Source organism: Galleria mellonella, unplaced genomic scaffold, assembly GCF_026898425.1.
Source record: "Galleria mellonella isolate WM207_F2 unplaced genomic scaffold, CSIRO_AGI_GalMel_v1 utg40, whole genome shotgun sequence".
In the NCBI taxonomy this organism is placed as follows: Eukaryota; Metazoa; Arthropoda; class Insecta; order Lepidoptera; family Pyralidae; genus Galleria; species Galleria mellonella.
The window spans coordinates 1,516,001-1,533,949 of record NW_026442094.1 but is presented as its reverse complement, the minus strand read 5'-3'; the positions used below and the strand labels follow the sequence as shown (position 1 = coordinate 1,533,949).

Sequence of the window (17,949 nt, the reverse complement as noted above, 5' to 3'; positions counted from 1 at the left end):
ATAGTGATGACAAATATAGAATTTTTTTTTTTATACAACTCAAACAAGCTGATGACCCAATATAGAAGTATTCCCTTTATTACCATGACTTAACAACCGATAAAATCACTGTTTGCCATTCCCATGTTATTCTAGTCATTATTACTGTAATGAAACATACATGCATATTATTGAAACACGAATCAGAGGTACAGCTACTTATCTCTCTCAAACTTTTATATACATATATATATATATATATATATATATATATATATATATATATATATAATCTGAGATCAAATTAATATTAAAAAAAGAAATTAAATAAATGTCGAAGTATCTAAATACAAATTTTTAATAAATGTTAATATACTTGGAATATACATAACATTACATTGATAAACCTGACCTTACACCCAACAAGCTTAGTCATCTCAGCAATACAAGATTACATTCTGGAAAGTAAAAATTTTTTTCCCCGGTCGCGCAGTTCTATTTACCATTCATCTGGTGAGTGAACAACAAAGGGGAATATAAATATCCCCTTTGTTCTACACTCTTGAACCAGGTATATACAGATTTCATATGCAGGCAAGTACGCAGATGGCAATGTTATTTCACAAATCGCTTTTTACAATAGCATCATTGTATATTGAGAATAGAATTACTCGACTAGAATAAACATGTCAATACATTTCAAAACTTTCTAGACAAAAGCTATTTCAGAGACCTATCAACGTAAATAATAACAAATAAATAAGTTCATTATTATACACTAATACTTAGAAGTTTCATATTAGTGAGGGAGCTTAGATTATATAGATAGAGGCTCGAGCCATAAAAACGGGTCAACTTTTTTTCAGCTAATTGTCAAATTAGCTTATGTATACAATGAGTATTTACGTATTAAAAAGATGCAGAAATTATAAGACAAAATAAATATAGAAGTTATAAAGGAATCACCCATAACAATTTATCACGCAAAATTGTATTAAAAATTTGACCCGCTTTTTTCGAAGCATTTGTATAGAGACACTATTTATATAATCTAAGTGAGGGAGGTTTTCATATCTATCATTAATATTCTAAGTATACGATTGATTAGAAAGGTACGGAAGTATAAAAGGTCAGTAAAAACACTACAGGGACTAAGTGTATAATACAATATAGTATTCCTATATCGCTTCATATTTTTTAATATCTCACTACATCTTTCTGATGAATCGCCGTCACGATTATCTCTTATTCTACGCACATAGAGTCTACTACATTTATATTCTTTATTATTACCTAAAATTCGGAGGGTACTTGGTCACCCACTATAAACTATATTTCTCTAGTCAACATACAATTTATAATAAAGTTAAGTCTTAAAATTAATGACTAGATAAAGTAGAAAGTCACTTTGTGCTTAGCACAATACACCGATAACATATTTATAAAATTCTGAGTACCGGATCTCTAAATCTAATATTCAATTTAGACCGGGCAGGGAAAAACAATAAGCGTAAAGTTTTCTATTACATTCAGTCTTCAGTTTTCATAGTTTTTGATTTCGTTACTTTACTCCCACTTTCGTTGATAACACAACTGTTGAATCTGTTCACGACATCTCGTACCTTTCCTTTACTGATGACGAGCTCCTTATCATATGTAGGGGTAATTTGACTTTTATTGCTACCATTGCATATTGGTTTTGAGGGAATTATTGACGCAAAATTTGCACTTTGTGATTTTCTGAATTCTCTAACAGCATTGTCGATATTGTTTATCAAATCTTTTGCTACGAATGTTGCTATCTCATGTTTTATGCGATCTCTTTCACTCAATAGTTCTAGTGGTCTATGGTTACTTGTATCTTTGTTATCAGTGACTCGTTCAGGACTTTGGCTTTGAGTAAGTGAATGCGATGCGGGACTATCGGGCCCTTGAAATGTGATACTAGGGTTGTTCACGATGTCTGTATGAATATGATTCATTTCCTCGTACGATTGCATTTCTTGAGTGTTAGATTTTTCTCTGATCAGCCAGTACGTTATCATTTTACCTTTGCCCTATAAAAAAAATATTCATTTAAATATATTACTTTTTCTGTAACTAAATAATATGTTATCACAATAATTTAAAGTTAGATTTCATATTAAAATTTATATAAGGACTTACTTGTACGTTGCCTACATTGAGAAAATTATGGTCCTATAGTCGCTTACGAAAACTTCGACAAGGTCTTAACATAAACATGTTTAGGAAACTATTCATTTTTCATAGTTGATTATAGATAATTATTAGTAATACAACAGTATGTACCTTCATAGAGATCTCTCCTCTGCATTCCAGTTCAAAACAGTCGTATATATCGAGAATCTCTTTCGTTTTTGGACTGACATGTATTTTGAGAGCTTCACCATGAGACTCCATCCGTGACGCTGTGTTCACGGTATCACCAAAAAGACAATATCTAGGCATTTTGAGACCAACCACACCAGCCACGCAAGGACCTACAAAGGAAAAATTCTATAAATAATTAAAAATAAATGTAATAAAATACATAAAAAAGTACACAAATTGTAAAACAACTGTTATGTTTGCTTCTACATATATGTATTCTACAATGTTGGTTGTGTGAAATCACACATCCATAAAAAAATAGGTCAAGGTAAATTTGTCCCTACAGTTAACCCACGATGTGATCCATCTGAACACCAAATTGCATTTAAATCCGATCAGCCATTTAAGCGTAATTGGGTAACAAACATCCAAACAAACTTTTACTATAAATATGAAAGTTTGTAAAGACATTTAGATATTTGTTACTCACTTACACACGCTTAAACGCCCGAATGGGTTTAAATGAAATTTAGTACAGTGACAAACTATTCCCTTGTTTATATAAACTAAAACCTTCTACAAACCTATTTTAACTATTACACTGTTTTGGCACTTTCTTTCAAATTGCTTCTTAGAATACGGCAACGTGCGCGTACGTGCAACCATTTATCTACAAATGGACCGTATGCTTGTTTGCCACCACAGTAGTTTAAAAAAAATAAAAAATTTAGCATAAAAGAAAAATACAAAACAAATAACTAAAATGGGTTTATAAAAGGTTTGACGATTATATAAGGGAATATCATTATATCCTAAATATATTAACTCAGGCAAGCAAATCTGCAGGATATATCTATTATAGTTTATAATATTAGTATGAACCGGCACCGAACAAAAGCATTGTCTGTATGAAATGTATATATTATTATCAGTGCTCCTTAGTAAATGTTTGGGGAATAGAATAATGTAGTACGCTTAGTTTAATAGTCAAATATAATCTGTAGATACTTAACAAGGTATAAATACAGGGTTTGACAAGATTACAGAGCTTGGTACCTAATGTCTATCTAGATAGATGATATTTGCAGATAAGTTCATTCTAAACTATTTAGTTACATTCTATAGGTCTTTTCAATAGACTTCTATTAAAAATGGAAATCTTTTCTTTTTTATTATATATATATATATATATATATATATATATATATATATATATATTATATTAAAAAATGGCGGACAAATGAGTGATAACATGAAGACTAAGTCAAATCAGATGGTAGGTCTATCGTGATGAATTCACCAGGAATTCCTATGATGGTTTCCAAGTGAGACCACGAAAGTTGACAGTTTTTATATATATATATATATATATATATATTTGTTTAGTTATATAGCATTCAAAGCATGCAAAAATGTGTGTGCGTGTGTGTGTGTGTGTGTGTGTTTGTATATGTATGTATGTATATTTATGTCCATGTATGTATGTACGTTTATATATATACTTTTAAATATAATATAATTAGTTATGTATAAACTTAAGTTTGTCTAGTTCTTTTTGTTTGAAAATTGGCACAACATTGTACACCGCTCTACCCGCTGACATTGATCCTTTTTACTTTGGGTTTGCTGAAAAAAAACTCTTTTAGAGTTAAGCTCGCCTTTGTATATTTACTTATCTCTATTATATATTTATGTATTATTAGTGTGTATTTAGATCCATTATGATTTTAATAGATACAATTAGATTTTTAAAACATTAAAGGTCATCACACTGTGATTAGATGAAATTGTTTAATTAAGTATCTAAATTTATCGTAAATATATAAAGGCATTCCTTTTTATATAAAACATAATGGAGTGAATATATCTAGCTAACAATATATAAATAATAATGCTACATTATTATGTACAACATTCGACACAAGTCAAATCGGAAAATTAAATATGAATAACTAAAATATGAAGCCATACTCAGACCCGCATCTACGTTCTAGTACTAGTTCTATTATTTCACAGATAACGGTCCGCCAATACTGAAATATCATTCTTGGATATCTCTGTATTTGCATAATCAGAATAATGATCAGAGATTGAAATTGTAAGCTTTTGAAATTATTCAGTTGAATTTATTCAACAGATAACCTGTGTTCATTTATTTGTTGATTTTCTGTTTATTTAAATGTCAAAAAACAAAATATAGAACTAAAGTAGGTAAATATTTTAAAATTACTTATTATAGTCTTGTTGTTTTTATATAAAAAAAAAATACAATATCAAGTTGCCAAATTGAGTCCAAGTTTTAAAAATATAGTATTTACTTTTAAAACTTGGGCTACTATTTGACAAAGCGGTGAAACAGTTAAGTAAAAAAAACTATATTTCATCAGAATTTGTAGTCTTAGTACCATCTCTAAATAAAAAATAAAAACTTTCAATTCATTACAAAAAATACAGTCAAATTATTTTTTTTAATCTCAATTACAAACAACAATCCGTTCCGTTACATGCTGTATGTGATATCTCAGATACAGAATAATTCATTAAAATTTATAATTTCAGTGCCATCTCTGAATTCAAAATAAAAACATTCATTCATTTAAAAAAAATACAGTCAAATTAAAAACTTCTTTTTTAAACTCAACTACAAACAATAATCCGTTCCGTTTCACGCTGTATAAGTGACATCTCAGATACAGTACGAACATAGTTCTATACTAGTTCCGGTGTCACAGTTACACAGATAGCATACAATATTATTTACTGTATTATGCTTAGTTACTATACTGTATTATAGTATTTAACAGTGCACCTACCTTTAGATATGGTATTGTTAGAATAGAATACTATAATAACATAATACAAATCAACTAAAATTAGTAGACTTTGTTGTTACAAAGTCGACGCTGAGCCTCGTAAGACATGACTCAAATTGATTTTTTTACATTATAGGTACTTTGTTTTATTTTTAATTTAATTTTAGAATATTATAATCTGTATAAAAATTAAAATAATATAACTGTATTTTATATAATGTAGTTTTACTTTAGTAATAGATAGTTGAATAAACAAAAAACAACACAAGTGTCATATAAATACGACAGTGACAAAAATATTTATCGAATATATCCATCTGGAAAAAAAAATTATAACTCACTTTTTTCTCAAGTCCCGTAGACAAACGAACATATCGATAGATACGTTATTGCTACCTCATACATGAGATAAAAAGTTATATTAACGTCCGGCGTCATGCACTTTTTCTATCTACTCGTATATGTTAAAATACTTTGTCATTAGTCTAAAAGAGGTAATTTTTTAATAGTTGATGATGGAATGGTAACCCCACCTGCATTCTAGGTATACGCTGACGGGGTTCCAGTGAATAATGATAGGTGAGGATAAAATCTGGTCCTTTGGAGGAAGAAAATTGGCATACAAACCTGTGTGCATGCCAATCCTCAGTAGCAATCGTTCTCCAGGCCGATGTGGCACGGTTTTCAGGCGCACTGCTCTGAGCAAAGCCAGCGACATCCTTGCTATTTCAGCGGCGTGCCGGTTACCATTTCTCATCGGTAACCCAGATACTACCATGTAGGCGTCACCTATAGTCTCCACCTGTTGGAATATAAAATGATTCGTTAATGATTTTAAATTAAGAAATTACTGATTCGTGATTGACAGTCACTGTCGCATCTCTATTTATGAAAGGAAAAATCCGAGTTTTTTTTTTTTTTATTTTCGGCAAAAATCGATAGTTTTATAGAAATGTTATAGTGATAGACCGGGATAACTTTCAATTGGATAGGTAATTTATTATGTCTGTGTAATAATGTTTTATATTACCAAATATACCTCGCGCAGCTCGTTTTTAGATCAGCAGTACCATTTTGGATATATTACCTATATTAGGCGTTAATATCCAGCAATATACTTCCGTACTTAACCCAAAACCAAAATGGACTTGTAAATGGGACGCCGTTACTCGCTACATTAAGTACTTACAACATGTCTATCCTAATGCTATTACCACTTGGAAAGTTTTGCTTTTCTTACACCAAATTTATATTCTCGAGTCCAGAGTTCGAACGATTTACGGCTATTGGGTACAGGTCGGTTCTTTATAACTTTACTCAAAGGATGCTGCAATAAAACGTTTCTTTAAGGAAATACTTGAGACTCTGTCTGTACTGTGTGTAATGTAATTTATGACCGGCGACATTCTCCGATGGCCCTTCACTTTGCTAGAAAAGAAGTTTTCCTCGGTGCAATTTTCAAACAACGTATATACGGAACATACACTTTTATTTTGAAATTCTCTACATATTTGTTTAAAATAAAAATTGTTTACATTTTTAGTTTTATGTGATTTATGTAAATACAATTATTTTAGTTATTTATTGTTTATTCACATATAATATAAAAACTATAACATTATGTAGGTATAAACAAAAAATTCGAAATATATCAAAAATGAAACAGGTACCCAAATATAACAATTAAATATTTCGTTCACAAATCGATTTAGTTAAACCATTTAATTTCTCTGTTTAACATAATGGTTCACATGTAGAGAATGTCATCAGGCATTAAGTCCACCCTGTGTACATATTTGAATATGGCAAAAATAAAAATAAATCAAATAGAAACTTACCTTATAAACATCGAAGTTCTCAATAATTGAATCGAAACTCGTGTACAGATCATTTAAAAGGTCAACGACCTCCAGTGGAGTGGACTCGGCAGATAATTGGGTGAAGCCTATGATATCGCTGAAGTAGATTGTAACTTGATCGTAGGTCTCCGCCATCACTGGTTGGCCCATTATAAGCTGGGACGCTACGGATCTGCACGTAAAATGGAACATCATTACCTAAAATAGTAAACACTGCGCAAACATTACGATATCACGAAGTCGTGAACGTTTGCTGGATGTCAAAAATAATCATATTACGAAGCACGATTGCTTCCTAATTGTTAGATGGATTAAATACATTTTTCATGACATACAGTGATATCAGCAATCCAATGGCAATAAATAGAACTAATTTCTAATAGTTATTTTAGCTTCTAAATTTATTTATTGTTAATGTTTTAAAAGAAACCATTTATGTATTTCAATCGTGGCAAAAAAAAAATATAAAAATCTTCAAGATCAACGAAAATATCGTCAAAACAAATAAAACATACAAAAAAATACAAGCGAGTTGGAAACAAGTTTCAAACAGGAAGACTTTTGATGATTCTTAAAAAATAACCTATTTTTTCACAATAATAAAATAATAAAAATGTCAGAAGAAAAACTTTTTCCGCCGCTCCGCGTGCGCATAAAGCCAGTGACTGAAAGTATAATTTATAACTACTTCACTTATTTTTCCAAAGGAGGACCCTCAGAGATATTGTTCACGGAATATTCAGCTGAATAGATTTATAGTTCTTACAGGAAGGGAGCTCAATAAAATACTAAATTATTTGATTGTAATCCAAAAATCTCTCATACAAAATAAAACATCGCGTTAGCGGGAACTCATTTTATGGTTCGTATATCTTTTACAGAATCAAGATCGTAAACACAGCCTTGATGAGATATCATATCATAAAATCAAAAAACCCTTATCTTTTATGAAATAAGATGATGATTCCCGCTAGAATAGAGAGCAAATAATATTATGAATATCATAAAACTCGAACTTTATTTGGCCGCAAATTTCCTTTCGTCAAATCATATCGTAATGTAAGAAAATCGTAGTAGGTTAAATTGTAAATACAATATATTTTAAACCCAAAATAATTAACTTTATTTTAGATTAAAAATGTATTTACGTTACTGTATATTTTATAGACATAACTTCGCGTACTAAATTCTAATATTTTAAATCTATTATGTCTACGTCTCGTCAGCCATCGATTTTTCCTTCAATAAGAACAACAATGTCACTAGCGAACAGCTTTTTTATGCGCAATAAATAATTATTATTTTTGCATAAAATATGCCTGTAGTGTAAAATATTAACCTAAAATTGTGTGAAGAATTGAAAATAATATGAAAAAAAAATTTTATAATTTAATCGCAAATGCTAACATGAGATACTACGAACGATAACGGAGCTACTACGAATAAAATTTACATTTAAACCAAAAAAAAGGCACTGAATAGAATAGGAGAGCACGGAAATTAATTTATATAAAAAAGCGGCAAACAAGCCTTAGATGAACCGGCACCTGATAAATGATTACCCTAGCCTGGATATTACGAGTAGCAACGTAAAAGTAATAAATTATATAGATAGTGTCTCCATAGAAATGCTTCGAGACAAACGAGTCAATTTTTTCATAAAATTTTACGTGATAAATAGTCGTAACTGTTTCTTTTATAACTTCTTTATTTATTTTGTTTTATAATTTCTGCATCTTTTTAATGCGTAAATACTTATTGTATTTATTAAATAATACTTCGAGATACATTTTATGCGGAAATATATAGAATACTGATAAAAACAAACGAGTCAGCTAATTTGACAATTAACTGACAAAAAGTTGACCCGTTTTTGAGGCTCGATACTCTATCTATATAATCTAAGGTTGACATACTTGGGTAAGAGTTGATATAGCAACTCCTCGCATTTCCTCTTCTCCTCCAGGTAATCTGACGTGCGCTCTTCTACCAACGCTTCCAAATTATTGGCGTACTGTTCCACCTGTGTGAGAAGCATGTCCAACCGTGTTGACGTCTCGCAGTCTCTGTTATTTAATAAAAAAAAAATTATAATTGTTTACACTTTTACGGGAGGCGACCTAGCCTCTGTACTTAGACCATTTTATAATAATTAGATAGACCGTATGTTATCTGAAAGGATAGCGATGAGCATCTGAAACCGACTTATATACAAGAATCATATTATGAAATTGAATTAAGCTACAATTACAATACATTACTATGGTTACATTAGAAGTTTAAAAGTGCATTCTGTGGAAACAAAAAAATATTAATAACCAAAAAAAAATATCATTACAGTTATAAAAAACTTATCTATTTTAAAATAAAGATTGTATAAACGTTTCTTACACTGCTTTTATTATAATACTATAAATTCATATAATATTTAATTATTATTAGAAGCGAAAGTGGTTTGTTTGAATCGAAGCATTTGGCGTTCCATTGTTTCTGCCTACCCTAATGAAAGACAGGCGTACCAGATATGTATGTACGACTATACGACTTTGTAAAGAATAAAATATTAATACGTTTATGCAAAAACAAAAAGTTATACTTCAAGAGAAATTAAACTACTTTCTTAATATAATATATAAACTAAGTGTACTGAATAAATAGAAAAATATACATTTTCCGCTGTACAAGGGAAATAAATATTAACGTGAACTATTTATATATAATAAATGAATAAAACAGAATGATATGTAAAATAAATCAGGCAGCCCTGTTCTCCGAGGCTTATCATTAATCTAGAGCAACATTATCACGTTTTTCTTTCTTATCTCCTGTTTCGAATGTCTAAAGGACTAATGCTAAACAGTAAGGGAAGTTTATATATTTTCAGATCCATTTACACGTCTGTTTTATGTACGTATTTACTGTTTTTAAGAAGCAACGATAATATAAATAAATTTTCTTATTATTTATTTTGTCTTGTTGTCGTATAAATCATAGCATGTTAATTTTTTAACAGAAACATGGCTATATAACCAGATTAATATTATACCAAAATTTAACTTTTAAAAATTTTAATATTTATCTTGGATGAGGAGATTGAATAAATTCACTCAAAAATCTGCTAAAATCATTTTGTAAAAAGCTATCACTAAGGCCAATAAAATGTTTTGGTAAAAATAAATGGAGAATTTTAGAACGTATATTTAGATTTTAGAATTTGTAATATAAATCCGACGTGCCTACCTAAACCTATTAGAACTATTACAATATTAACACAACTACAATCTCCCTAGCTAAGTGACAATGTAATACTTACGCACACATTAATACTTTGTTGCACAGCATATTCATATCGCCACTTGACATACACGATGAAAGATAAATGAGGCAATAATGTTCGCCGTTCCGCTCTTCTTCTTGTGTGCGGCAACGAAAATCTATATATCTGTAGATTTACAGATAGAGAGACAGACTATCTACACAAATGGTAGAACCGTTCAAATTCAAACTTAAATCGCCTTTATTCAAATAGACTTGTTTAGAAACACATTTGTGGATATGTTTATTCTACAACGAGTTAAAGTTAGAATGTCACAATCAACGATATTTTATCTCATTGCTAACAATATAGGGTATAATCTGGTCAACCTCCACGCAGTTCTCCCTGAAAATCATTTATTCGACCTATTTACCTGAATTAAATTTTTAATACACTACTACTTACTTATTAATTCTTTGTATGTTTTCTTTAAGAGCTGAAAAATCTGGGCGGTCGTCATCAGGCAATGTCCAGGGTGGCTCGCCAGTCAGAGACTGCCTCGGTGACGCAGACAAAGGCGACGTACCTCGGTTACGCATATCTGCACTACCTGTTGGAGAATGTATCTTTATTAAAATTTTTTTATGCAACTTAGAATGGCAAACAAGCTGATGACCCACCTGATGGAAAGTGGTAACCGTCACCTGTAGACATGAACAGTACGATGGACATAACAGAGTATACTCGCTCTTGATACCCCCATTTCTGAGGACTAAGGTGTTATACCTCTGTACCCTGTAATTTTGCATAACGTAAATATAAATAACATACCTACCCATTATTAAACATTAAGAAAGTTTTCAGATTCTTGTTTATTTATTAATCATTTGAAAAGCCTAATATTGCAGGGAATTTGGCACACAGCACACACACAAACATATTATTATTGTTATTTTTAATAATCACAATTACCATTTAATTATAATATTATAATTTTACGTGCGAATAATGGTTAACCTAATTAGTTCCACGATCTAACTAGCAGTACAAAACCTAGAATAACTTAATATAACATATAACTTGAGAGTTCTCTTCTATACTTCTATTACTACACTAATATTATAAAGTATTTCTTTTTTCGTCTGTAATGTATAAAATTACTCAATTAATTTAAAAAAAAATCTTTTAGGAGCGAGTATAATTGGGTATATAATATTTTCATGAATTTTGTATACCCGCGCGAAGCCAAACTGGGCCGATTAATAATTAATCATAACAGCAAAAATAAAGTAAGTATCAACACAAAGTATTTTATATAATATTTTATATATATTTTTAAGTAACACAGGTGGAGCTCTAAGGAGTCTAAGCTTAAAAGCTAAAAGAACCCAAATCACAATTTTTTTAATCCCGATTGCAATTTTAATAATGTTTACTTAAAAAATAATATTGCCGAATATTTTTTCTTCTACCAACGAATTTTTCCACTAATTGCTCGATTCGGAGCACCTGCCTTGTTTCACAATAAATTGCAGTCATCAATAAAATTGTATCCGACAGTTGATGAGGCGCCGAGAGAAAAGGTTGTTGTTATTATTTATATTTTACAGGTACGTATGCTCTCAACACAGCCATGTGGTTTCGGCACAGAATAGGCCACCCCTTCCTATCCCGTAGGTGTCGTAAAAATCGATTAAGGGAGGCCGAGGGATGGGCAGCAACATTCCTCTTAAAACATCTCCAAAGCCTGACTACGGTTGCCAATCCGTCTGCCAAGCATGATAACAATCTGGCAAAACCCCCCAAGAGGGAGGCTTATGTTCAGTAGTGGACAGTTAAAAGCTAATATGATAATGCTCAACACACCATACAGGCAAGGTAGGCAATGTAGGACGACCCTCCACTAAATGGAGTGGCGACCTCAAATAAATTGCAGGGAGTCAGTGAATGCAGGAGGCTCAAAACCGTTCCTAGTGACAATCTATAGGGTAGGCCTATGTTCAGCAGTGGACAAATAATAGCTGAGATGATGATGATGATGTATTTCCACAAGAAAATATATTGTAAATATAAATTGGTTTCCCATTTCTGCACTGAGTTTCTCATTTTGGACTGCTGTCATTTGGGTCACGGCTAATACAGCCATCCGAGTTTCGCCCAGAAGCCCAGAAGCTTCTTTCAAAACACGTCTCTTCATTTCGGATTATCTCTTAAACGGACGGTCGTAGAATAGCTATCAATCGACTGTGACTTCGGATAAGCGGGTTGTCGAGTGGGGATCGGTGGCTTGAGCTGGGGTGGGGATAAGGCAATCAGCGCAGCATCGAGTCTTGAAGCGGGCTTATGGTTTAACCGCGAACAAGCACACATACTCTTATAATAAAAGTCGAGATGTATTGTAGACATCAACATCATATTCGAATTTAGAACTCAGATTCACATATCATTAAGTAAATTTTATTTATTTAACTTTAATGCACAGTAAAATTCTATGTACATTTGGCGGACTTAATCCTTGACGGTGTTCTCTACCAGTTAACTATTGGTCTAACCGAGTAATAAGTAGGCAGTGCACTATTAAATAGAGGAAAATTAAAGCAATACTTGATATATTCATAATATATTAAATAAATATATATAGACATATAATAAATACATACAAAACTAAATTTATTAATTTAAATTTTATTAACCAATGAAATGTGGCACATGAGACGGACTTAATACTACAGATAGACATTATCTACCAGTAAACTTTTTGAAATGTGCAGAAATACTCGATGGCGTTTTAAATAGTAAGATATTTTCTATCTGTCTAGAATAAGTAACTTCTTAATATAAAGTTATTTGCTTAAAAGTATAAATACACATAAAAAATAATAGGTAATTTTACCTACCCCTAAAAGTCAAATTAAAATGAACTTAGCAGTAGATAAGTTTCAATATCAATATCTTCGAGAAACAAGAAGAAGCCAGGTATTGCTGTCTCATATAACCTCGTGTTATCTATCAGCAATAAAACGCATCTCTAAAATAGATTTGTTTGTCATTTTGTCTGAAGAAATTCACAGATTACCAAAAGACACGATTTTTAAATTAAGGCAAACGGCACCTACTAAATCGGCACGTTTATTGCCCCCAATACTCTTTTACAGTACTTGTGGGTTTAATGACCTATCCAAGAACCTATACACTGAGAAAACTATGTGAGGATAACAAAGGGCAGTCCTTAATTTACTACTAATAATCCAGAAGAAATTTTGGATAGAAGAAAAACCTTTTAGCATTCTATTTATAAATAAAATTTTATACCTAATCAAGTTGCGGATGATAAATATTTAAATAAACTAATAACTATTTGCAAATCTAATTATAAATCTCTTAATAGAAGTAATCTTCAGATATATCTTAAATATATTCTAGAATTATATTTAGAAAATAAAGTAATATAAAAAATTAATATAAGTAATAGTAGCAATACAAAATACAGTCAATTTATTGCATTGTTATTGTAACTAGGTTTTACCCGCATTATCGTTTGCGCTACCGGGATACGTTAAACACCAAAAATAGCTCTGTTTGTCCCAACTACATGTGGGCCATTAAAGACAATTGATTTCGCTGTTAAAGTATAAATAACCAAACCCACTTTCACTTTTCAATTAGGATTAATATACATGAGCAAAATACATACGTTTAAATTTGTCCTCGAGTATAGCTGCGCAGTAGTCACAGGCCAGCGTGCAGTGGGGTCTCCTCATTTCCAGCAGTGGACTGACGGCCCGGCGTGGACTGGGCGAGTCGGCGCCCCCCGGCGGCACCAGCGACATTACTCTGCAGACAATAACAAAATGTTATGAATTAATATCAAGTAAATATTATTTATTTATTTCATTATAATATAGAGGTCCCTTTAAGATTACATTATTAAATTATAACATTATATTAAATATAAAATAATATATTTAGTATTCGCTATAATCTGTCATAAGGCATATAATAATACAGATAAAACTAATATTTTTATATAATTTATATGTAAATGATTATATTCATTATAATTAAATTCAAATATCACTAACAATGTTGAAAATATGGCAAGTAAGCATGTAAATGATAAAAAAATGATAAAACAAAAGAATGGTTTGTTAACATGATAGTAGTCTCAAATTTAATAACAGTACAGCATTCTCATGACTCTTCGAGTATCCACTATATTATTTATAAATTTTCAATGCCATCTCAAAAGTAGTCTTACCGGATTCTATTAGAAGCTTATCACAACGACATGAAATATTAATGTTACATAAATATAGTTGTAACATTAAAGTTATTGAGAGCTAATATCAAGTTATAAATTTATTTACCCAATTAACGAAGAAAGAAGAGGAAATTGAGGGAGAGGCTTGATAGATTTTAGTATCATGGTAGTGCTATAAACTACGACAATATAAAAATATAAAAAATAAATATTGTTGTCATTGAAATGTAAAAAAATTATTAAAATTGCGAATTTATATATTTTTTTTAATGGATGCTAATGGAATGGTAACCCCGCACCAGTGAGGGATGATAGGTGGCAATGAAAATGAAGGTTAGTGAGCTTATCGTGATTAATTTACTTGGAATAGAACACGATATTTTCCAGAAGGAACCACGAGGAGGGCGATCAGATACACTCTGTATGTTGGTAATTTAGTCTTTTTAATATTTTTGTTAACCTATTACTTAATTAATTCTAAACATTTGCGTTGTTAACAAATATTTTAAATAAACTATCAAAACTTAACGCAATGAAACATTATAGATATATAAATAATACCTACATACCTTTTTTTGGAATTCACGTCAAAACGTCGGCAATAAAAAAGCAGATATTGTAAGTACTATTTTCCTGCAATTTTTCATCGCGTTAAGATAGTTTATTTAAAATATTATTTAGTTTAAGAATATATAATCTATACTTTTAATTTGCTCTTTCAATAGTATAATTAATATTAAGAGAAATATACACTTGTATCTAGAGATTATTCATAACTGCTTGCCATCGACACCATCTTATTAAAAACGCCAAGTCTTTCGAAGGCTCGTTTAAATTCACTTTGTCTGTAGTTTTTCAACATCTTCCTCTACTTAAAGCTTATCCCTATTATCGTAATTAAAAGACCGCTTTTTGCATCTATCCCATCGTATTAACTATAAACTTAATGTTGTTAATTGTACTATTCATTAAAATATGAGAAATAAAATAATTAATATTATAATTAATTAAGGAGAACTCTTGTAGAGTTAAGCTCGCCTTTGTATATTTATCTTTTTTTATATATTTTTAGTGTATACAATAAAATATATCATAAATAAATCTGTATCTGTAAATATGGTATTTTTTTAATGGATGAGAGTAGAGTGATGATCCTGCCCATGTCCTCAGTATACGCTGACGGGGCTTCAATGAGAATTGATAAGTTAAAATAAAAGTTATATATACTTACGCATACAATGTATCTTAACTTATTATTTAATAAATAAAATGAGTATTACGCATTAAAAAGATGCAAAAATTATAAGACAAAATATATATAGAAGTTATAAAGGACTCACCCATAACAATTTATCACGCAAAATTGTATGAAAAATTGACCCGTTTTATTCTAAGCATTTGTATGGAGAAACTATCTATATAATATAAGTTACTAATAATATTTGTGATTTAGTAAGGATTACCCGATTTATAACAAATAAACAAACTCACTTTAAAATGCATGTGAATTATGTCAAATCTATTTGTTTGTTACTTCTTGGAACCTTAGCGACTTTATCAATTATTATGAAATTTAATATACAGGTACTACTTAAGGAAAATAACATAGGCTACTTTTCTTTCCAATCAGTGAACATATTCGGATCACCCGGACAAAGTCTCGGGTAAAATTTAGTAGTAGTCTATACGATTCACCCACAACCATGTCTGTACTATTTATAAACAGACACTCATAAGAAGACATTCCCACGAACTTAAACGTATTCAGCTTATATTTACCAGTTCGAGTGGGATTTTCCCCTTATTAATCAATGTCTACTTCCCAAGAATCTGCAAAACAAAAGTGTAGGGGCATTATAATTTTATAAATAAAATATTTCACTTTTACATTATATATATGGATTTTCCAATAAATTCTCTAATCTAAATCAAGACCTAAAATTACATAAATGGCTATTACAATTCTAAAAGGTAATGGTAACCCTTTAGGTATTTAACTTGATTTTGATGAGATTAATAGATATGAGTGCTCAAGACAACTTGAACATAAAGTGGTTTTGTACTTTTTATAATAATTATTAGCATGACAACAATAGCAAATGTTAAAAATTTAATTAAAACTCAATTTGCTCCTTTCTGCTTGTAACTGTATTATGTAATAGTTGTTACCTACCCATAAAAATTATAATAAAAATACAGTCCATTTATATTTTAAGATCATCAAAGATACTTTATGTAACAGTGAATGTGTATAAGGCTTCTAGAAACTTCTATGTTTACAGACATAACTTAAAAGTCAATGCCTAAAAACAGGAGCAATAGAAATTCATTGTTACAGATTCAGTGGAGCTGGAGATGTATAGAAGTATATAAACGAAATATTGTTGTTTAATAACACATAGTTTTCTAAATCTTGTACTAACACGATATGTATTGTGATCCGAATAAAGAAATTATTAATATTTTATAAAAATAATAATAATCTTTTTATTAAACCATGTACAACAAAATTACATGTAGTCCTGACTCTCAAACTAGCATCTTTTTATATGATTACCATATCGATGAATAAGATAAACTTTAACTATTAAAGATTAGATAAACATAATAAAAACTACTATTTTTAATATAGATAATAAATTATAGAAATAGATTTTTTTTAATATACTGCCGTGAAACAGCCGTGCTAGTAGCTATGTTCATTTTGAAGGGTGGGATATAGTAGAAAAATTACACGATACGTAGATATAACACCATCGCCCCCAGGAATGGTTTTCATGAGGGCTACTGTACATGTTTATAGATAACTGTTACGATTTGCCATGAGCAAGGAAGATCAAAAGTTCTAAGTGATAAGTGGAGTTGATTTGGGGTTTTTCTGTGGTAGATAGTACTATTTTGTTATCCTTTTTTCTCAGCGGAAACATAACACTTGCGTCTCCAGGAATGGTAAAGCATGAGGACTGCTGCTCATGTTTATACACGATAGTTACGATTTACCATCAGGCGGCCCATCAGTTTGAATTTAATAAAAAATCTATTATGTATTTTACCATCACCATCATGTGAACTAGATCATTTGAAAAATATTTTTATGTTCGACCTAAGTTATTTAATTAGACAGCATACAATATCCCAAATTGATTAAAACGTTGCGAACGGACGCAGAAATTTGCGGTAAAATTTATTTAAATCTCCGCCCGTTAGATCTTTAATAGAATTCTCGGCCCAACAACGCATATTCTGGAAATTTCATTTATTTTATTAAGTCTATAAATTTTAATTAGCAAAATCCTACGGTTTCCAAATTTCTATATTATTATTTTTTTATTATGGTAACATCTATCCTAATACAATAAAGTGGAAAAGTTTGTTTGTTTGTTTGTTTAAACGTGCTAATTTCTGGTCTAATTTAAAACATACTTTTTACTTTTGATTCTTAAGAAAGGT

The 17,949-nt window shown here is 30.4% G+C and overlaps 1 protein-coding gene across 1 annotated transcript in view; it reads right to left on the bottom strand.

Moving 5' to 3' along the window:
• Window positions 1-924: 924 nt before the first annotated feature.
• LOC113513550 (atrial natriuretic peptide receptor 2-like) overlaps window positions 925-17,949 on the bottom strand; it is a 67,469-nt gene continuing 50,444 nt past the window's right edge. The window contains exons 2-8 of the mRNA XM_052898167.1: window positions 13,933-14,072; window positions 10,704-10,848; window positions 8,899-9,048; window positions 6,962-7,154; window positions 5,751-5,925; window positions 2,290-2,480; window positions 925-2,036 (exon numbers count right to left, since the gene is read on the bottom strand). Of these exons, the coding sequence (XP_052754127.1) occupies window positions 1,509-2,036; window positions 2,290-2,480; window positions 5,751-5,925; window positions 6,962-7,154; window positions 8,899-9,048; window positions 10,704-10,848; window positions 13,933-14,068 (1,518 nt within the window). The 5' untranslated portion in view covers window positions 14,069-14,072 and the 3' untranslated portion in view covers window positions 925-1,508. The remainder of the gene's footprint in view (window positions 2,037-2,289; window positions 2,481-5,750; window positions 5,926-6,961; window positions 7,155-8,898; window positions 9,049-10,703; window positions 10,849-13,932; window positions 14,073-17,949) is intronic.